At 49.3% G+C, this 21,898-nt stretch overlaps 1 protein-coding gene across 2 annotated transcripts in view; it reads right to left on the bottom strand.

Moving 5' to 3' along the window:
- The window catches only part of CACNA1D (calcium voltage-gated channel subunit alpha1 D), a 294,778-nt gene that overhangs the window by 81,879 nt on the left and 191,001 nt on the right, over positions 1-21,898 (bottom strand). The window contains exons 9-12 of one of the 2 annotated variants that reach the window (XM_032458261.1): positions 18,310-18,479; positions 3,517-3,604; positions 3,177-3,236; positions 2,164-2,190 (exon numbers count right to left, since the gene is read on the bottom strand). In XM_032458261.1, the coding sequence (XP_032314152.1) occupies positions 2,164-2,190; positions 3,177-3,236; positions 3,517-3,604; positions 18,310-18,479 (345 nt within the window). The remainder of the gene's footprint in view (positions 1-2,163; positions 2,191-3,176; positions 3,237-3,516; positions 3,605-18,309; positions 18,480-21,898) is intronic. The other variant, XM_032458260.1, reaches the window with a different exon arrangement.

The raw sequence follows: 21,898 nt of genomic DNA on the forward strand, positions 1-21,898 counted from the left end.
ACAGGATAACTGTAGAAAAATTCCACCAAGGACACTAAAGACTTTCCCTGCAAGTCTGGGCTTCTCCTGTGATGCGTAATTCAGGACACACAAGCAAGGTGGCCTCAACAAGAGGTGGGTCTATTTATGCTGCAGTGACAAGACACAGGTGCCTCCCAAATTCAGGCAACCCCACTGTCACAGCCCCTGAAACCCTGCACCAGGCACTGGGCATGTGGAGATGAAGAAGGCAAGTCCATGGCCCCCACCCATGAATAGCACGCTGGGCTGTGGCAATTACAAATCCACACCAAGTACTATGCCCAGGGTACTGGGTTCAGGAACAAGAAAGGAGCTGCAACAGATCTTTGGAAGAGTCAAGGAAGGCTTAGCCAAAAAGTTGAGATTTGGGTTGGCTCTCAATAGCTGAGTAAGAGTTAGCCAGGGGGCAGAGGGCAGGGCACTCCACTTAGTTCCCCCAAACAGACTCAGGTGGGAAGAAATAGGGCGCCCTCCATTTGACATCTGGGGAGTCCAAAGCTTGGACTCCTTGAGTGGGGAGCGGGGAGAGGGGCGATATCAGGGTGGGGGAGTGGGAGGTACAAACTGTTGGGTGTAAGACAGGCTCGAGGATATACTGTACAACACAAGGAATAGTGGCAATATCTTGTAGTAACTATAAATGGAAAGTAACCTTTAAAACTGTAAAAAAAAAAATTTTTTTTTAATTTTTAAAGGATGTAGGATATTTCCATCATTCAAAAAAGTTCCTTCATGGCCCTTTACAGTTAATCCACTCTCCTCACTCCAGCCCCTGACAACTACTGATCTGTTTTCTTTCTCTTTTATTTTGCTTAATCCAGAATGTCCTATAAATAGCATCATACAATACATAATTTTTTGAGACTGGCTTCCTTCTCTTGGCAAAAATTCATTTGTGATTCATGTGTGTTGTGAGTCACTGGAGATTCATTTGTGTTGTTGATCTTTCAGGAGTTTTTTATTTATAAATTATACATATTTAATGTTTATGAATATAAACATTCATGCAAAATTTTTTGTGTAGGCATCTAGCTTCATTTCTCTTATAAAAATACCTTAGAAGGGGGACTGCTGGGTCATGCGGTAAATACATATTTGACTTTACAAGAAACTGCCAACTTGCTTTTCAAATGGCTGTGTCATTTGACATGCAGTGTGTAAAAATTTCCACTGATCTGCACCCTTGCCAAACATGAGGCTGCCCGATTTTTAAATCTGATCTCTTCTTGAGGTGTGTTGTGGTATCTCATTGTGATTGTAATTTGCATTTTCCTAATGACCAGTCGTCATTTCATGTGCTTATTTGCCATCCATATCTCTTCTTCGGCTATATGTCTGTTAAACATCTATTGTCTATTTTTTATTGGGTTGTTTTCTTATTTTTGACACTACTCTTTATACTGGATACTAGTCCTTTATCAATTATGTTTTGCAAATATTGCAAATATTTTCTCTTCTAGTCTGCAGCTGATCTGTTTCTTTCAAAGAGAAGTAGTTTCCATTTTTCCTGTTATGGTCAGTGCTTTGGGTGTAATACCCAAGAAACCTTTGCCTAACCCAAGGTCACAAAGGTTTTCTCCTATGCTTTCTTCTAGAATTTTTAAAGTTTTATATTTAGTTCTATGTCCATTTCCAGTTAATTTTTGTATACAGCGGTAAAATGCTGTCTTTAATTGAAAAATAGTATTTATACGGAAAAGTAACAAATCCTTGGTATATGTCTCAATGAGTTTTTACTAATTGACTATGTAACCTGCACCCAGAGCAAGAAACAGAACATTACAAGCAACTCAGAAAAATTCTTGAACCTACTTCCATGGAAAAGTTTTAAGCATAAAAATGACAAGGTATCTCTTAGAGAAATGACTCTGGGAGGGGACAGGAAAGGTTGATTAGTAGGCAAAAACATCGTTCATTGCTGCATCTTGTCAGTCTATTTGTTTTGGTGGGAGATCTTTGGCCCTTACTACACTGTTCTCCAAAGCAGGTACTTACTGTTCACTGGGCAGATTGATCTTCCATGTGAATTTTAGAGCCCACAGAGTGAAAATCAAGTCTAGAGCAATCCTATGTAAAATTAAGAAGTTACAATGTAAAAAACCCACACACAGGCTTAAGAAAAAATAGAAAGAAGATACTGACCTGAGCTTGGATTTTGAGATGGCTTGACTGAAAGAAAGACAAAAAGAATATGACACCTGTTAGGAAGGCTTGAGCGTACACTCCCCGGACCTTTGGGCAGAGATATTGTAAAAGCCATGCATAGAAGCCTGGCCTGAGCACCCCTGGCTCTTGCAGCTGGCCAGCGAGGGTGACAGCGGAGCAAGCAGGGGGCCAGGCAAGAGAACACTCTTAGCTGGATGCCCCGAGCAGCCCTGGTACAGGCAGCGAAGTCAGGGGTTCCTCTCCCCGCCACCCTAAATTCCTCAAACTGAAACCAGCAGGGCCTCTCCCGCCCACAGCCCAGCCTCGCGTCTCACCAGCAGCACATGCTGCTGCTACTATACCCCAAGGAGCACTGGGCTGGGAGTCCCAGCTCTGCTTCTCACTAACTGTGGGAGCTCCGGCAGGCAGCTCACCTTTTCAAGCCTCAGTGTTCTCAGCTGTAAAAGGGCAAGAGAAACCCATCCTCTGCCTACTTCATGCTACTGTAGGAGGGCAGAGCAAGAGAAAGGAGGCAAACTCACTTCATCAGCTGTTGAGTTTTCTGCTTCTAACACATTATCTTTATGGACCTCTGCCAAGGAGATCAGATTCTCTTAGAAATGACATCTGTACTGGACAGACCTAAGACCTAAAGGACACCAGCAGGAAGCAAACAGGACTGCAAGGGGTTCCCCCAAGGCAGGCGGGACTCTAAACATTCCACACTGCTGGTGTGCCCACTGCTGCAAGCCAGCTCAGCTAGAAAATAAGCCAGTGGGTGTTCATGTGTCCTCCATGGTGCGGAGAGGGTGGTGCAGGGCTCCATAGAAAGAGTGCAGGAGTGGAGGAGGGCGTGGCCTCATCATCCAGCCACTATGCATGAGGGTGGGAGACCCTGCGAGTGAAGGAAACTTAAACGTGTAGCACATTCTATCAGCATCTCTGCCACACAAGCTCTTAGTCAAAGCACTGATGCCAGCCCCAAACTTGGAGGAGAATCGGCCTTTTACCCCCACCGCCGACAACCAGAGGGCCCGGCCTGCGCAGCGCCTCTTCCTCTCCACCAGCACCTAGTGGACACAAGGGATGGCTGGGTTACCTGGCTCACCCCACAGCAGGCTCCACCTCAGCAGGACAGACTGCTTTGGATGAAGTGGAGGTGAAATGCTGGGGGCCTGGGGGCCCTAGGATAGGAGGAGGAGGAGGACAGAGGGGTCCAAAGTGAGCCTGCCCACCCCTCCTGCACTGAGGCCACGGCCCCAGGGCTCCACTGAAGTCGGGATGTCTTCCTCAGAACTGCTTCTCTAAGAAGCCAGAAGGAGCCAAGAGGGAAGGAGCTCCCACACTCACCAGAGGCTCCCACAGCAGCCTTGGTTCTCGCCTTCCCCGCTCACGTTCTCCGTATTCACAGACTCTGTCTCACTGGTGGGCATGCTGGCTGTGGGGAGAAGAAACACTGGAGATGCAGTGATGGATGCACTGCATGCCTGGGGCAGGGACAGATGTGACCTCGGCCTCCAGGCTGACCCTCTGGGAAACTGGCAAGAGGATGAGGAGGGTGGGGAAGGGTCCTCATGGGCTGGACCAGCAAAAGGAAGTGCTGAGAAGCCAGGTGCCTCCATGGTGGGGGGGCCTCACTTCCATGATCTGCTGAGGAAGCCCAGAGTCCCCCAAGAGGAAGAAATCCTGTCCACCCAACTTTCCAAGGAACCTAGGGACCACACGGAACCCTGCCGCTGTGCCTGGCACCAGCCAACTCTTCTGACTTCCAGGTCTGTGCTGAGAGGTCCCCAAAATATCTCCATTACAGCCACACCTTTTCTCATCCCCACAGGTGTACTCTAGAAAATCTGTGAATAAACCTATTATTTCATAAACAAATTCTTATTTTAAATACACTGAAAGAGAGACAGTATTATAGAGGGGGGAGTGCATGAAGGTACCAGGCGCATGATCTTTTCAAAAATTAAAGAATTAGAATCATTTCAGTTAATTTAGCTGCTGTTCTTCTGCCAAGCTCGTAAAACCCACATGCAGAAAATGCAGACCAAAGATGCTGGCACCAGAGCACCAAGAAGTATAATCTTATGGGTAGAAGAGGGTTTTTCCTCAAATCAGCAACCAGAAAGCAAAGCTGACTGTGGTCCCAGTGCAACCAGGGTCTCTGGGTAAGTCTCCCTCTCCCACAGCAGGACGCTGAGCAGAAGCAGAGGAAACATGGAAAAGCACCCACTAGCATTGGGAGGCCCAGAGACCCACCCAGAGCCACCACCTGGCACATGGGTGTTTTTTTCCTCCACTTGATTCAACCCTAGAAATGTCACAAATGTGCACAGGAGACCAGGCAGTAAAGGAGGTGCAGGATACAATGAGAGCCCAGGCTCTGCACCTGCCCTGGAGGCCCAGTGGGAGAGGCAGCCCCCAGGGGATTTCAACCTTCTGGGAAAAGAGCTACCGCAGGGGTCAGGAGCTCCAGAAACACATAGTAAGGAATGACTAATGCTGCTCTGGGGTCATCGAAAGTCGAAACACAGGCGAATCACCCAAACACATGCACTTCTTTTCCCTGGTGCATAATTTTGAACCACAGCGGCCTATCGTTCTTATAGACCTAATGGTGTCAACAGGAAGGTCCTTTCCGCTATGGGCTCTGCCTATGTGGCTCTTCTTAGGAAGGATGCCTCTGTTTCATCTGTGAAACCTGGCAGCAGTGCCTGGAGTGCTGCAGTGAGGAGTACGAGGCCAGCCCAGGCATACAGGGCAAAGGAGCAGGACCAGTGAGCTGTCTGGGCAGCTGCATCTCTGCTGACCCTGCTCAGGAGACAGGATGTGAATGACATGGATGAACGTGGACCTGACTCAAACAGCCCAGACAGCTGAGAAACATCTTTTCTGAGGCATGAAAGAAGACTCTTTCTTTCTGTGAGCACCCAGAGAACTGAGCCTGCCGGGGCAGGGGGTTGGGATGGGGAGTTCTCAACAGCCATCTCCAGGCACATTTAGACAAAGGTTTCAAAAGTGAAGGCAAAATGAGCAGAATTACAGATGCATGGTATATTACTGTATTCTCATAGAATAACTTTTTTCTTCCTCAGTTAAGTCAGAGGAAACCAACTACAAACTTTGATTCATTTTTTTCTATAACTTCATGCAAAACAAAACAAAACAAAACAAAAAACAGAGACAAAACCAAACAAACCAAAAACAAACAAAAAATCCACAGTCCAACCACAGAAAAACCTTTGATTAAAAAGTTCCACAGAGGCACACACACACACACAGGAGGCAGTCCATGCAATTCTCTTCCCCATGACTGTCCCGTACTCTGACTTCAGCAAAAGACTAAAAAATTGTAAGAATCAGCAAAGTTCACCATTACAGGTACCTCCCATACGGACACCCTTCTCTCCAGGAATAGGACAGAGAAAAATCATGGTGGGAGACCCTGACAAGTGTGACGAGTCATCTCTGTGAAACGTCTTTCTTGGTGGTTACTGCCACTACTAAGGGGACAGAAGCTGAAAACAGCAGAACATGGGGGAAAGCTTGGGGGGGTTCTCATGCCCCAGTTAGGTCCTGGCTCTGCCCAGGGAAGAGTCCTACCCTTCTCCAGGCTTCAGTGTCCTGTTTGTAGGATGAGGACACTAACTCCACACTCTTGAGGGCCCCTTCCATCTCTAATTGTTTAATACTTCATGGTTATTAATCATATTGTAGCTTCAGTCATTATTTCCAGAAGAGCAAAATTCTTCTGAATGGGTTAAATCTTTGTGACTTTGAGGCCATATCCTATGATGGTATCAATAAAATAGCTGTATTTCATTCCTAAAGCTTTGATTTTCAAATAATCTTACAAATTACACCCTGCCTATAGAAAACGTTTGTGACATTTCAAGGGTTGAATCAACTTGTTTTGCATTCCTGGCTCTGTGCCAACCACCAGTGAATGAAATGTATAAGTTGCACCCTAGACTAAGACTAAATGGGGAATAAGAAATAAAGCCCAACTCCCCAAGCAGAAACAGAGAGGCTAACTGTGGGGCACATGTCAGGGCTACCCTGGTGGAGAGAGGTCCTCCTACTCTCCAAGCAGGCTCCATCCTTCAGGTGGGGTAGGACGGTGGTTAAGAGCAGGCTCTCAGCTTGGCCAGATCTAAGTTTAACCCCATGTCTGTGACTGACCTTCTCCAAGGCTCCATTTTCTCACCTGTAAAACGGGGAGTACCTACCTCACAGGGACATTAGCAGAACTACAGGAGGTAAGATACAGAGGGGTCCATGGTGTTGGGCAATCGGCGAGGCTCGTAAATGAATCTATCATCTCAGAAAAGCTTTCCTGGAGCTCCCTGGAAGCAAGGCCACATCCCCCCAGATGGTCTGAACCCAGTGTCACTTCACGCTGTCCATGTCCACTACCGCACAGAGGATTCGTGTGTGAACAACCACCCATACTTCTGCATCAGCCTTGCCCACCACTCCTAATTTAAATCTTTTCTGTCTGAAACTGAGTTACTTCTCACTTAGCCGGCTGTAAGGAGAGCAAATTTTCTGTCATAATTATTTGACACCCATAGAGCCACAGGCCCCTAATCTAATCAATCTGCTCCAGAATTATGTCACCAGGGCTTAGGAGGAGGAGAGGATGGGGCAGGAGGAGGGCTAGTGACAGTGACCATGCTAGAACGTGGTGACCCTGTTTGGTCCCAGAAACAGATCTCATACCAGTCCCTCCATCTAAGCCAAGGAGCCAGACTCTGGCGGGGGGTCCGGCAGCCTTTCCCTCTGCCCCAGCCTCTCCCTCCTGGCCACAGGAGAGGAGAGCACTTCCTCTTTCAGAAACACAGAAGACGTCGGGCCCAGAGGGCACAACCACAGAGCCTGTTTGTACATTAAAACATTTCACCCTTCACTGGCACCAGGCATTCATTTTTTTAACGTTCATAAATTGATATGTGTTTCACTTCATTCAGCCCCAATAAGATCTCGTCTACGTTTTAAAAATCCAAGAGAGGAAAATCACAGACTGTTAGAACTGGAGGGGGCTTCTGAGTTCATGTTCGTTTATGAACAAACCCTGTGATTTCACAGATGAGAGCACTGACCCACTTGCCTCGGGACATGCAGCTCAGATGTGTGAGGAGAGAGCTCTCCCGCGCCCCTCCCACCACACCACCCACCCCTGTGGTTCCAGTACCTACTTAAATATGCTGCCGTATGTGTCGGTATTGGTATGTGTTGGTGTGTGTGTTGACACATACCTAAAAAAACACAAATCCCGAAGTTCCAGAAACCAAGAAAGCCTGTTACCCACTATCCTTGGTGTGCTGTCCTGATGACCTTTATTAACCCCCAGAAACCAGGTGTACAGCCAGACCACTTCCAGGAGATCAGCCCAGCAATTGGAAAGAGTACAAAAATCCAGGTGAGATGGGGACAACTGGGACTTTATAAAAATGCCAACAGAAAGAATTATAAAGACCTAAGTGAGTAAACCCACGGGCGAATTATCAGAACATGTGCCCTTCTCCTTAACTGGCTGCCACAGCACCATGACTGCCCTATTCAGGGTGAATGCCCTGTCCCCTTCAGCAGGGATTCAGCGTTTGCTGCAGGGAAGTGGCTAGATATAACTAGGGGTACAGCAGAGAGACCCTCAGACCTATAGGCACCAGTCCCTCCTGCAGAAGAAGCCAGGGCCATCTGCACACAGAGACACTCTCTAAGTCCTTTTCCCTTACACATTTCAGGAAACTTTAGAGACTTGTTGAGGAAGTTTCCACTTTTTAAAGCATAAATGTGAAAACGATTTTCAACGACTCTGGCTGAAATCAGGCATTAGGACAAGCGTGTCGCCCGTGATGGGATGCTGACCTGCACTGCAATCTGCCTGCTGAAAATCTGGGCAAGCTCAGGGCCCATGCTTTGCAATCGATTCCAGGCACTGGGATCTCTGGGGGGAGCTCCAGGGTAGACCTTCAGGCTGTGAGTGTGGGCATGCCCAGTGCTGCTGTCGGCGAGGGGTGGTGCCAGCCAGCCAGTAGCCCAGCACAACCCAGACTGTAAATGAGAGCTGCCGGGGCTGCCCCAGGCAGCCTGGGCTCAGCCCCCACTCGGAGCACTGTCTCTGGATACTGGGTCATGCTATTCCTCTTTAGGATCTAACTGTAGGGCCCGGATGCCATCACGGGTAATGCCACACAAGACAAATCAGGGAAACACGCCGCTTCTCAGACGAGCACAAGAGCATCTTCCTCAACATGGGAACATTCCTCTATCTACTCTCACTCTGAAGGACAACATGCTTCTCAACCTTATCTGCCTGGCTTGTGAATCCAGAGGGAAACCAACACAAAAATAGATACATGCACATGTGCATGGGCCTGTGTGTACGTGCGCACACACTGGTGAATGAGTCTGTGAGGGTCCAAATAGGCAGCCCCCAAATTATGCCCACCACTAACAGGCACAGCAAAATCTCAGACCAAATTCCTTCAATGATGGAGGTTACTGAGCCCGTAGACTCTAGGACAAAAGTCAGAGAAGCCTGGTCTCTGTCACTGGCCACACAGGACAAGTCCCCTTTCCTCCTCGGACTTAGGTACCCAATTTATTATTGCTGTCAGGCAATCTCATCTCTAAGACCCATTTACCTCTGACCTTACAGAATGTCTGTAAAGAGAAAACATCCACAGATTGTCTGGTTTTACAACCATCACCAAGGGGGTTTCCCTTGTACTCTCCCCCACCCCCAGCTCAGTAACGACAGCAGGTCATGAGCAGTACTGTGAATGGCTGCCCACCCTTCAGGGTTCCAAGCCACTTCTAGGCAGAGCGCCCTGGGGAGTAGAGCCGCACAGGAAGGAGCATCTCCCGAGAGCCCTCTGCCAGCCCTAGGCCCCTTGCCAAGTGAGCCCAGGACTCCCCAACCCTGTCCTGGAGCCAATCACACAGACAGCCTCACTCACAGATGTCCCTGGCCTCTAGGACCCCAGCTCCCTTGCTCTCTACAGAATGGGCTTTCTTGCATATTCAGAGGTCTCTTTCAGCATTTCCCTCCGTGCCCCAGCAGCCTAAAGCTCCTCACTCCTCCCTTTCAAAGGAGGGGAGATGGTGAGGTTAGACAACTGAGCAGTGGCAGGATCACGGCTGCCTTCCTCGGGGACAGGGGCTCTGAAGCCAAGATCTTGGGTTTTTATCTTATTTTCATGACAAGCATGAGCAGTGCCATGATATCCCCTGCAGGAATTTGCCTGTGCTTGCTAGTGGTGACACACTTAGCCGTCACAGGGTAACAGACTCTCATTGCTGTAAAGAAGCCAGACTCTTGTTGGATAATGTGGGTCAAGGCCAGACCAAGGTTTCTGTGTCTAAAGCAAGAATTATACCCTGACAAGAACTATTTCTGTAAGACCAGGGACATGGGGAGCACAGCATCCTCACAGAGGCCCCCATCCTGGCAGGATCACCAGCAATGTCAGGGGCCTTCTTTAGGGTCCATAGTATCTCAGGCAATAAAAGACCACCCCCCGCCACAAAAACATACACAAAATACAGAGTTTCCTGAAGACATGAGGCTGCTTCCTCTTATTACAGATCTCAAGGCTAACCCAGAAGCCTCAAGAAACCTTGAAAAGCCACGAGGCCCAAACCCCACCTCGCTCCCCCCATCCATGAGGATGGATGCCTGCATGCCCAAGGCAGGTGGTCTCTGCTCCCCTGGGACAGGAACCACTCGTCTGCTCCTGGTAACCCACCCGGAGCTGTAGGGCTAAGTTAGTCTTTGAAAACATATTTCTCATGGCCATCACAGTATTTCCTGCTAAACTGAAGCCCCCTTTACCTGCAGAGGCCTTCACGGCTGTACCAAGCCCAACCTCTTCTTTGCAAACCCTCTGCAAGCACTAAAGCTGCACAGGTCAGCTCTGTCTCTGACCCAGACTCGCTCCCACCCTCAGGCAAGCTCTTCCTCTCAGGGCCACCACATGCTCACAGAATGACAAAGGGCTCGAATCTGACACTCACTGTCCCTTTCCACTTGCAGGTCTTCTGATGAGAGGAGGACTCTGATACAACATTCATTCAGACCATCCAGGGCTTAGTCAAGTCTAATTCCAATTACCTCTGTGCTCGGCATTCCCACGAATGGCTGAGACCACTCTTGAGAAAACAGGGCAATTTTTCCCCTCTGCTCTTACCAGCTGGTTTTGTGTCCCTTAGTCTGACTCTTCTCACATAGGCTCCTCCTCCAGAGTCGTCTGGCCAGGGCCGACCTCAGTGGCGGTAACTAGCGTGCGTGCGCAGGCAGAGCTTTGTGGGGCTGGGGACCACAGTGGTGGCTCAGGCAGATGGGGCAAGACAACAGCTGTCTGCATAACTGCCTTGCATGAGGATGGTCCTGTGCTAATCCCAGGGCTTCTGATGAGGGGCTACGTTAAGCATTATTTTAGAGCATAGATTGAAACCTAAGTGTTTCCCACATAAGCCCTTCCCCATTCCTACTCGCAAAGACAAATGCCCCAAAATTTTGGTATCCGAGAAGTCTATTTTTAACTTCATTCTTGAAACTGGCACTACTAGCTTTAGCCTGGTCTTGGGCAAACCAGCCAGGGACTGGAAGACCCAGAGGCCATTTGAAACATGGAACCTGGAAAAGAAAAATCAATCAAACACCACCGCTGGAATTTCTAAACAGTTTAGATTAAAAAGCATCATTTGGGGAAAAGTGTTTAAAAAGTCTGTCTTCCAGGCTAAGAATATTCATGCTGAATTAAATAAATTTTCTGAGTTGGTTCAGCTGCTTCTTTAAAAGGTACAGTTCAAAGAGGAAATTCCAGGGCAGTCTTGGCTAAAACACACATCTGGGGGAAAAGCAAGAGGAAAACAACACAACAAAGTTTCAAAGAAATCAAATTAAAACATGGGCATCTTACAAACACACCACACAGCACATGCACCCCACGCCATGCCCGTGTGTAAGGAAAAGGCATCAGAGGTCTTGGGAGAAGAGTCTCCCGAAGAGAAAGTTCAGTCTCTGCAGTTTACCGTGATCTTTAGCCCTGTGTTGGCGAAAGCAGCAAAACCTCCTTTTCTTCTTATCCTCTTTTAGCAAATCGGCCACTGTGACCCCTTCGGGTGGAACACAGGCAATTTCATTATGGTTCAGTAGAGGGCAGCAAGAGCAATGCAAACAGGCCTGAGGATGCGAGAGGCAGCCCCATCATGGGTTCTGGCACATGAACCCCCAAACTGTCCTCCTCCCACGCAGAAATCTACAATTTAGGATCTGACCCGCAGAGCAGACGTGCACTTTCTGTAGCTAGTCTACATATGCCTGTCTTCGAGAATCTGTCCTAACCCACTCTGGACAAAGGTTTTCGGGTTTAGCTTCCCCTCTAGGAAGGACATTAGGAAGAGGGCGCTTCATCAGGAGTCCTGGGTGCTGACTGGCTCTGTGAGTGCAGCCAGGACCGCTATATGCGGCAGGACATGCAGGATTAAAGTGGTGGGCTCTGGACTTGGGCAGACCAGGTCCCAACCCAGCCCTGCCTCTCACTGGACGGATGACTGTGGACAGGTTACCCCACTGCGTTAAGCCTTAGTTTCTTCACTCGTAAGACATTAGTAACAGTTGACCCCACACTTCCAAGGGCTGTTGTAAGCGGTGAATGGTAGATACAGTGATACAAGATTGGGGAAGCATAGTCAACCTTGGTCAATCCCCCATGGCCACTGGGTCACACACACAAAAAAATGTTTCTAGGGTCTCTAGCCCCTTCCAGCTCTGTGATATAATGGCCGCCCCAGGTTAGGTAACCTTTGCTGGGGCAGCAGAAGGAATGCTGGGTGGGCAAGGACTCAGGAGAAACAGGCACTTGCACTGGATTGGCGGGCACGGAAACTAGGGTCACTTGGCCTACCACTCACATTTCCAAAATGAGCCTTCTCTTGGACCCAGCAGAACCCTTTCTGGTCACCATTCCCCTAGGAAGGTGAGCATGGGTGGACACACAGGTGTTGCATTTGGGGGATGAATGGTGGCTACCGTGTGGACTGTGACAATACTTGGGTTCAAATCCCAGCTTTGCCACTTAACCATCACTCGGCCCTTCATCTCTTTGTGCTTTGCTTTCCTCCTCTGCCAAGTTCTGGTCTCAGAGTTGTGTGAGGAATAATGACTAAGGTACCCCACAGCCCTCAGAACAGTGTCTGACACACAGGAAGCACTAGATACATGTGAGGTACCAACTGGTGTTCTCTCGTTCAGCAAGTCATCACTGGGAGCTCACACAGGTGAAAAAGACCACACTAGGTGCCAGCCACACAGTGCAGAACAGAAACAGACCCTGCTTCTGCTCCCTTGGAGCTCACAGTTTCATGGTGGAGGAAGATAGCAACCAGACAATCACACGACAAGTGTAAAATCGCCATTCCGACAACTGCTCAAGTAGAGTCCACATGCTCTACAGATGATCTAGTCCACTGCAGCAGCTTTCATAATGGCCATTTATTAAAAATAGCCAAAATGTTGTTTAAAAACATGGAAAGATGTCTATGGTTCCTGGTGCAGTGAAAAAGGCAAGTTGAAGAACCACCTGCACTGGACGACCTAATGGTGGGGACCAGTGAGTGTGCCATCTGTGCAAAACCAGGTTCTCGTGTGCAAAACCAGGTTCTCGCGTGCAAAACCAGGTTCTCATGTGCATAGACAAGGCCAGAAAGAACAGGCCCCAACTGCCAAGCCTGCTTCTCTCTAAGGATAGGGGTGAGAGATGTTCTTTCTTTATATACTTTGCTGTTTTATGAATTCCTTACAGTGGACAAATATTGCTTATGCAATCAAAATATATTAAAATCAAAAACAACCCGGACTTGGGGCTCCAAAAACCCGGCTGGAGGGCCCACTTCTCTCCACGGCGGGGCAACCATCCCCAAATCCATCTCCCACCAGCTCCTGTGAGGCCGGCCCTGGGCAGAGGACGACTCCCAGCAACTCCAGGGAGAGGGTGTCTCCTGTAACTCCAGTACTGGGCTCTCCCCAGAGAGGGTGTTATCTTGGACAAGTGTTTACCACCTGCAGCTCTCACTGCTGCTGTTTGCTCTACAGCTTTTACTTGAATGTTTTCCATTTTGAACTCGTGCCCTGAGGTACTTTAACTGTGATGAAAGTAGTTTCCTAAATCAAAATTCGGAGACACAACCTTTTTAAATAGAACCAACAAATGTCCATGCTTGGTGCTTGCCAACAGTTAATACAATCTCTGGTTTTCTGCCCACCCCCAAATCAAACACTGCAGAAAAAGGCATCAAGGTGGCACATGCAGAACAGAGGTGACAGTTGTGACAACCTTGTGCACTGAGACAAGTGGGGGGGGGGGCAGTGTCCCAGTGAGAGGCGGGCAAGGGGCTCCCAGCCTCCAGGATGGCTGATCTGAAGAAGAGAAGACAGAGGCTCTGTGCTGTGGTTAAGCTGGAGTTTCAGGTATCCCCTCCTTTCCTTTGGGCATCAAATATCCTCGCAGGGATTACTGACCATTCATAGTTCCCCAGGAAAAGGCCTTGCTTTTCTGGCCAGAATTTTAAAATGAACTTCCTTTAAAAAGATTTCATTATTTGTAATGCTATTTTTTAAAAAGACTAATCACTGACAATGAGAAGAGTTTAAAATAGAATTTTAGGCTTTCAGATTTTAATGGCCCTAGCAAAACTCCATTGTTAACTCAGAAGCAGCTGCACATGTCTCAAAAATCACTTTGAGATTTGGCAGAGTTTCTTAAGAAACTCGAAGCTCAGCAAAAAATTAAATAAAATTATCCTTGAAAATTTCCCAAATGCTCAGGAACTAACTTCCAAGGGAATCTTGTCCATTCAATTAGTTGTGCAACACTAGCTTTCTAACAGCAAATCTAGGGAAGTGACAATGTAAATAGTGTGTGGACGCACAAAGCGGAAGCTACCTGTCACCACAGCTACCAGACAGCCCTAAAGTCAGGGACCTGATTGCCTCTCTGTCTGTCTTCTTTCAAACATAATATTCAGTGTGCTGGCATTCAGGAGCTCCCACCCCCGGTTTCACACTGGAACCTCCAGGGAACCACACGCAGGTCACACCACAGATAGACAAACCAGCATGGGGGTGGGGATGGCATCAGGATGTGCCCTCACTCCCCGGGTGACTGTCACGTACAGCCAGAGTTGGGTACCACAGAGGCTGACAGTGACATTCAGTAGATCAGAGAGAAAAGATAATGTAAGCGCATCTCCAAGAGCTTGATTTGACATCCGTTCTCTGACAGCAAGCAGCAACAAGCCAGGAATGGACTTCAAGGGCCAGAGAGCTGTGCTACTGTATCTCGAAAGTCAACAGGTTTATATTCCATCAATACTCGAGAAACTTAAAGTTCCTAAATAGAAAAGTATAGGGACCCGGTCCTAAAAGGGGTCCTCAGCCTGAGGCTGGGGAGAGGTCTAGTGGAATCCCCAAGAAGAATTCTGTTTAGGTCACGCTGTCCTGGAGTCTGACGACAACAGCAGCAGCAAGTATTCCTGCCGCTACAACGGCTCCTTATCGAGCATTTAATCCTCATGACAAACCTGTGGGCAAATATCTTTATCCCTTTCCTGCAGGCAAAGAAACTGGGGCTCAGAGATGCTGGGTGATGTGCCTAACACTCCATGTCCAAAATCCAAGTCACCAAACTCAACTGCAGCCAACTCCTGAGAAGAGTGTCACAGTGCCCACCGGCCCAGCCCCTGCCTTCTGTGGGCTTATGCCATCAGCCATTATTAATGGCTTCCAATACTCCCCTCCCCTCTTTCTACATTGGGCTCAGCCATCAGGGAGGCTTCTCACACTGTCACTTAAATCCTTCATGTCTGGGGGAAAACGGTCCCAATGCATCCAGGATCCAACCCAAAACGACAGTCAGTGGCGTTAATATCCTGAAGCCGTGTGGACAGTCAGGAGCCCCAGGGAGCAGCCCCTCCTTCCCTAGAGAGAAGACAGGGCAGGGCCAGGGTGGAAGGTGTATGGTGAGTCTTACATACTCAGGGAGGATGCTGGCGCTGGCAATGCCCACACTTCACTATCTGCAAACAGGTGACAGAGACCAGATCTACAGTGTGCAGGCGGTAGGTAAGTCAGCCACGGTTTGCTGGTGAGGAGGCCCACATGGGCCACAGTGAACCCCTCTCCCCCTGTGTTTCTGGCTGTCAGACACCGTTGCTTGTGAGGAGGAAATAGCTGGCAGCCACCTGAGGTCCCAGGCTTCTCAGAACTTCTGCGCTGCTGGAAAATGTGCTCAGGGAGGCTCACTTCCTCCTTGGGGGGGGCTTCCTCCTTCTCAAGCCAGTTCAATCTCTACATGGTTCCCAAAGCCTGGGATTTCAGCTTCATTTCTAACCCTAATCCACCAAGGCACTGGGACTCTGACAACTGGAGAAATACTGTGCGCCTCACTCCACAGGGAAGTCCAGCACCTAGCAAAAGAGCTGATGAAGAACCAGGGTGCACCAGAAAGAGATGCTATTCCGGACCCAACACCAAGCTGGCCCCACGTTTTGAGTTATACATCCCAGCACGCAGCAAAAGCCATGATGCTGACCTTCCAGAGACACAGCACGGCTTCATGGGGTTTGGAGCCCTAGTTACACAGTGAATTCTAAGGCTCTACAACCCTTAAAGGGGCTTTGTTTCTTTCCTTAATTACATTACTAAGTAATGCACTTGAGGGCTTTGAATATTTGTAAACTTCGCCCTTTGTCTATACCATTTCCTCAGCCTGAAAATCACCCCCCTCCTTGACCTTCCACAGCCATAGGCCACCTGTCCCTCAGAGCACAGTGGGAACCTGGCCTCTCCCAAGGGCCTTCCCTGAATCTCTGCACCCCTCAGCTCCCACCGCAGACTGCTGGCCCTTGATTACAGTGCCAGCTTCTCTGCTCTGTCTCACCTAAGGCACCACCTCCACACCTACCCCCAACGGGAAGGTCTCCAAAGGCAGAGGCACTGATTTCATCATCACACACCAAGGTTCCTTACAGAGGCGGGACACAGCAAATGTGGGGCCAAGACACAAGGGTGGACCCTCAGGACTACTGAAAGAGGCTGGTTCAAGTCCTCAAATCACGAGCCATAAAAAGAGTTCCAGCACAACTGGCGATGACAACACTCACACAGACCCCTGTCTGTTTCTAGAGGTTGAGCAATAGGGGGACGAAAGGACACCTGCCTGTGAGAGGGCCCTGCTCTGCCCCTACAGACACATCTACGCTGGCAAAGCAAGGTGCTCTGCTCAGAAGAAGGGACACAGCTTTTGCTGGTTTACACAACACAGGCGACGTGCTGAGCTGAGGAGAGCATGGACCTCTGCAGGGCAGCGTCACTCCCAAAGCTTGGGAATGAAGAGGATAAGAGTGGGGCAGGCTGCCTTGTTGTGGCCCTGCCGCAGGGGCAGAAGCTCCGGGAAGGCCGCAGGACTCTGGCTCCAATGCCTGGGACGGAGCTGCACCAAAGATGCGCAGACACTCCTTACACCTAATCACAGGGAGGACGTGTCATGGGTGTGGAGTGCCTGTGAACATCCACTTATAAACTCTCATCTCGTATTCAATGAACCTTGCCTAGAGATCTCCCCGGTTTCCTCACCCTCAGGCTCTTCCTTGAGGTGGCAGTGGGTGTGGCCTGGGAAGTGGGAAGCGGGGCGGGGCGCAGCCTGCACGCACTGCCCCACCATTAGCACACAGGACTGAGTTGAGCATATACCCCTGGTAACAGGAAACTCCCACTCTCCGCCGAAGCACAGACTCAGAGTCCCATTCTGTTAGGGATCCTCTACACCACAGGTCCTGGCCTCAGCTTCCCCACTCCACTTCTGAGGGAGGGGGCACCCATCAGCCTGTCCATCCTCCCCAGTTTGACCTGCCCTGACCTGCACACCCCTGGGGTTCCAGCTAAAGGATGAGCCTGTCACGTTCTCCCTGAGCCTTCATTTGCCCAAACTCCAGGTCCTTCTCATACCACTGCCTTGACTCAGTGTTTTTCCTCACCTATCTCAGATCCATCCATCCTTCAAGGCCCAGGCCCCAAGACCCCACAGCTCTCTCCTAGCCCCCTGCAGCCAGCCCTTCTTCCCCTCAGCCCCTCAGTACACGTCCTGCCTCCTCGTGCCACCTGCACCTGTCTCCTTGTGCTGCGTTCATGTGTGTGAGGGAATGCCTTCCCCAGAAGGAGCAAACCTCATCCTGCCCATTTCAGGGGTTCTCCTGGCATTCCGCACCTGGCCTTAGTGAATCAAGGGGCTGTGCTCCAGGTGGGGCTGACTCAGCCACTTTCCATGGATTGAGGCCTAACCTGGTTTCTCAGGCCTCTCAAGGGACAAGCACCCTCAGTCTCTACCACCAGCCAGTCTAGATTTGAAGCACATCACAAATGTCTTAGTCAACTCTGCTGCTGAATTTCAATTGCCTCTTTCACCTGAGGCACAGATGGCCTCGGGAAGAATGAGAGCCGGAAAAGTGTATGGTAAAAGAAATGCTTTGGTTGACAATGGCAATTAATTCCAGTGGTAGAGGGAGTCTGGGGACCCCACGACTGCAGAAAGGGTTTTACGGTGCTGAGCGTCCCACTGGGGAACTGGTAGGGTGGGCTCCGGAGCAGCCCCACTGACTCACGTGCCTCCTAACACTGCCCTGAATGGTGAGCTGGTGCATTCCCAGTCCCCTGATGGGCTAAGCTTTTGGCGCCCCATGGCTCAAGCTGCTGGGTGGGAGGGACTCTGCTCTTCAAGTTCCCTTCCAGCAGCCCTGTTCACTCTAGGGTGAAGGAACCTCAACTTCTCCTCCTCCAGTGCACAGCAAATACACGTCTTATCAGGCCTCTGCCCTCATAGAAGGGGCCCACAGCCCATCTGGCTGACCCCCCTCAATCATAAAGCCTCATGGTGAGACAGGCAGCTAAACCCCACACCTCAGGCAGAAATTCCGTCCGTGTAAAGGCACTGCTCTCTCTGACGCGCAGCAGGGGAACCAAGTGGCTGCAGGAAGGCCTCGGCCTCAGACTGGGTCACAGGGAGACACTGGCTGTGGGAGGGTGTCTGAACGGCACGCAGGCTCTGTCGGGTCCAGAGTGGGAGGGGCACCACCTACTATTCCGTTTGCTTTCCTCGCCTCCTTCTTCTTCATTCTCAGGATCAATGTCCTCTGCTTGGGTGATCCAATCCAAGTAGCCCTTTAGATCCTCTTCCAGCTGCTGCTTCTCCCGGAGCTTCTGGAAGTCTCCCCGGGCTTTAGCCTTCTCCCTTTCCTTTGAGAATTCTCTGAAGGAGGCAAAGAGAACAGCACATATCAGAACGTCCCCCGGGACCTGCGCCACAAGCCATCTGCCCTGCCGCAAACAGTCTTGTGGCGGGACACACGGCACCAAGGACAGCCACACGAGCACAGCAAAAGGGGCCACACACGTGGACAGGACACAGGACAGTGCCTCCCCAAGCAAGACCGTGGGGGTCAGAGCTGCAGAGACCACACCAACACATGCACCGTATCTAGAAAACGAACTCCCTTCAGGAGCTCTGTGCTCTCCAGGAGCCGAGGCCCAAAACCTCACAGGCTATCACGGCAGGCCTCCTGACCCCCAACCAGAGGCCTGGACTCAGATGTCCCACCTCCCCCAGACCCTCCCCAGACAGTCAGCATCACACTTCAGAAAGAAAGGACCCAACAGGGCCAAGCTGTGGTCAAAGAGGGCTTCTTCCATAAATTCAGGTAACACGTAGCACTCCTAGTGTACTGACCCCTTTGTGTGAACCAAGAGCCCTGAGACCCCGGCTCCCCACCACCTGCAGGTTCCAGCCAGAGCACTGGACAGGGTCAGGGCAGACCCCACTGCACAGCCCTGTTCTCCCTTCCCAGATAAGAAATGGATCGCTGGTGAAAACCACTATTTTCCTTAACCCTTGCTTCTTGCCATGATCTTTTCCCCAAAAGTCTCCCCTGTAGGAGGTGAAAAGGCAGTACGATTTGTTGCCCATTTATGGGCACACCTGCCTGGAAAGGCTCTGGCAGACTGTCAATGTTTCCAACTGTTCATCGTTTACTCTACGTTTCATGTCCGCAGGCCTATATCTCTGCGTATGTACAGAATCCCACATTCGCTCAGGCAAGTCGGAGAGTCAGGTGGCTGATTACCCAATTTTCATATACAAGGGACCATCTGCATTTCCAATCAGTGAATCGTAAGAGGAGCCAAGTTATGCATGTTATGGATTTAGTAAGTACAATTAAAGAGCAGCTAAGAAAGCAGGTGAGGTTACAGGCAGTGCAACTTCTGCACACAGACCCCGGGATTCTGACGGACACTACATCTGTCTTCCTTTCCAATCCAAAGCTGGCAAATCTCCCTCTCAGGGACCTCATTAATCTTACCCAACCCGACTGATGAAGGGAGGTCACCTGCTTACATAAAAAGCCAACCTCTACTTTCTCTCCTCCTTCCCACTCTCCACTCTGGACTGTCGAGGGGCTGAGCAGATGCTTGAACACCCAGGGACACTGATACTTCAGGTAAGACACTGGAAGCCTCACCGAGGTGCCACCCTCTGTCCCCAGATAGAAAGAACACCCTCATTGCCCCCAAATCACCCACTTTTCAGACACCCCAGGATCTGTCCTTGGCTCTATTAGAGCTGGCCCTTCCCACCTTCATTCTCTGGGAAGTGAGGAGGCCAGGCTGTGTGGCACCCAGAGCAGGGGAGCTGACTCCAGGGGGTCCATGAAGCTGATCAAGGCCCAGAGATGCTTTCTGCACTCCCAGCCCAGGGCCATTCCTCCCGGAGAGAACATCTTCCCATCTCAAAATAGAAAGGCTTTTGCAGGCATGTTGTCACTCACAGAAACCACACCCAGAGCCTTGGCTTCCTGAGATATAGGATAAGTGTAATGTCCTGGGTAGTTCACCAGATGCCTCTGAACTCTGAGAATGTCACATGCAAACCAGAATCTCACGTGGAGGCCTGGAGTGTCACATGTCAACATGAAGATGCATTATGTTGTCTGTTTTCTTAAATACGTTGTAAAGACCAAGTCTGTGGGCCTTCAATTCTGTTGCTTACCAAAAATATCCCAGGAAAAAATCTTTTTGCATGTTTCGGTTCTGAACTTAGAGTACCCAATTCACATCACATAAGACAGGGTCTTCTTATTTTGGTTACATATCTGATCTGAATTCTTGAAAAAAAAAAACTAAAATAATGGAAGAGTTACCCTTAAGTTTCACAGGGAATTTTGCTTTAATATCTTACTTTACGAAGTTTTTTTAAACATTAGAAATACAAAAAACAAACAAACAAATCCCTTCTAACAAGTTGTATCACTGTTGTACATTCTTGGTTGTTGCGGTATAGCAAGGCATTCCCAGGTAAAATCCTACTATGAACTAAAATTTCTGAGAATAGAACACACTGCCAAGTCCTCGCTTTTAGCCCGTTTATATTAAATAATAATCACTATTATAACTGTTCATATAACAAAACTGTTAATATAAATGATCTGAACTGATTTGAGACAGTCCCTTTAGAATGACCTAGTACTTAGCAGGCAAATAACATTTGCTGATGTGGACAGAACTGAGATCTACAAGGCATGCATCTCCTCCTGTCAGCCATGAGCTGCAGAAGAGGAGGTGCAGGGACATGGGGGCTCTGGGATAATCTCAGCTGGCCTGCTGGTCCTCCCAGACCATGCTGGGCTCTAAGTCTGAGGATCTGGATTCTAGGCCCCTCTCTGTCACTTTCCTTTTCTGAGCTTCAGTTTCTTCACCTGCAAAGCAGACGTGATACTTAATCCCTGTGAGACAGGAGAACAGGTAAGACATTCAATAAAATGCTATTGTGAAAATCAGAAAGCACTGTACCAATGTGAAGTTCAAATGTATCACAGTTGTTGAACCTGGGAATAAAAGGCCACTGGAGGAGGTTTCTCAAATACCAAAAGGAGAAAACTTGCAAACCGCTCTGAATGGGCTCTAAGCTGCATGATGCCTGCAAAACTGGGAGAAGCACAAAAGGACACACGGGATCCTAGGGCTCAGAGTGACCTCGATAAGCCAGCAAGCGCCCTACCAGCCCTGCACCACTATCTGCTCAGTGGAAAATAACTCATTCCCGTCACAACAAACCCTGCATTCCAGAAAATCTCGCCTGAGTCCAATGAATCTTTATCACCCTCAGTGGTTGACGAAAAAGACAGTTTTCCATTTACATCAGAATTCATCATTCTAGAACCCTATGACTCAGGGATTAAATAATAGTCACTATTATAAAAGTTAATTTGACAAAGCTATTGGTAGAAACCATCCGGCTTTCACAAGTGACTAGAGACCTGACAACTCACATGTGATAGAAGCCTACCTGTTCCAGATCGTAAGGGGAAAAAAAAAAAGATTTTAAGCAGTGCTTGGACCAAAAAGCACATATATTGTGCCATTCCCCTTGGATGCAAAAGAAGAGGAAACAAGGAAATACGAATATTACCACAGGAAGTATCTGAAGGATGAAGCATAAAATAAGGTCAAAGAGGGCTTCTTCCATAAATTCAGGTAACACTAAGCACTCCTAGTGTGTACTGACCCCTTTGTGTGAACCAAGAGCCCTGAGACCCCAGCCCCCCACCACCTGCAGGTTCTAGCCAGAGCACTGGACAGGGTCAGGGCAGACCCCACTGCACAGCCCTGTTCTCC

This window comes from Camelus ferus, chromosome 17 (genome assembly GCF_009834535.1).
Source record: "Camelus ferus isolate YT-003-E chromosome 17, BCGSAC_Cfer_1.0, whole genome shotgun sequence".
Taxonomy (NCBI): domain Eukaryota; kingdom Metazoa; phylum Chordata; class Mammalia; order Artiodactyla; family Camelidae; genus Camelus; species Camelus ferus.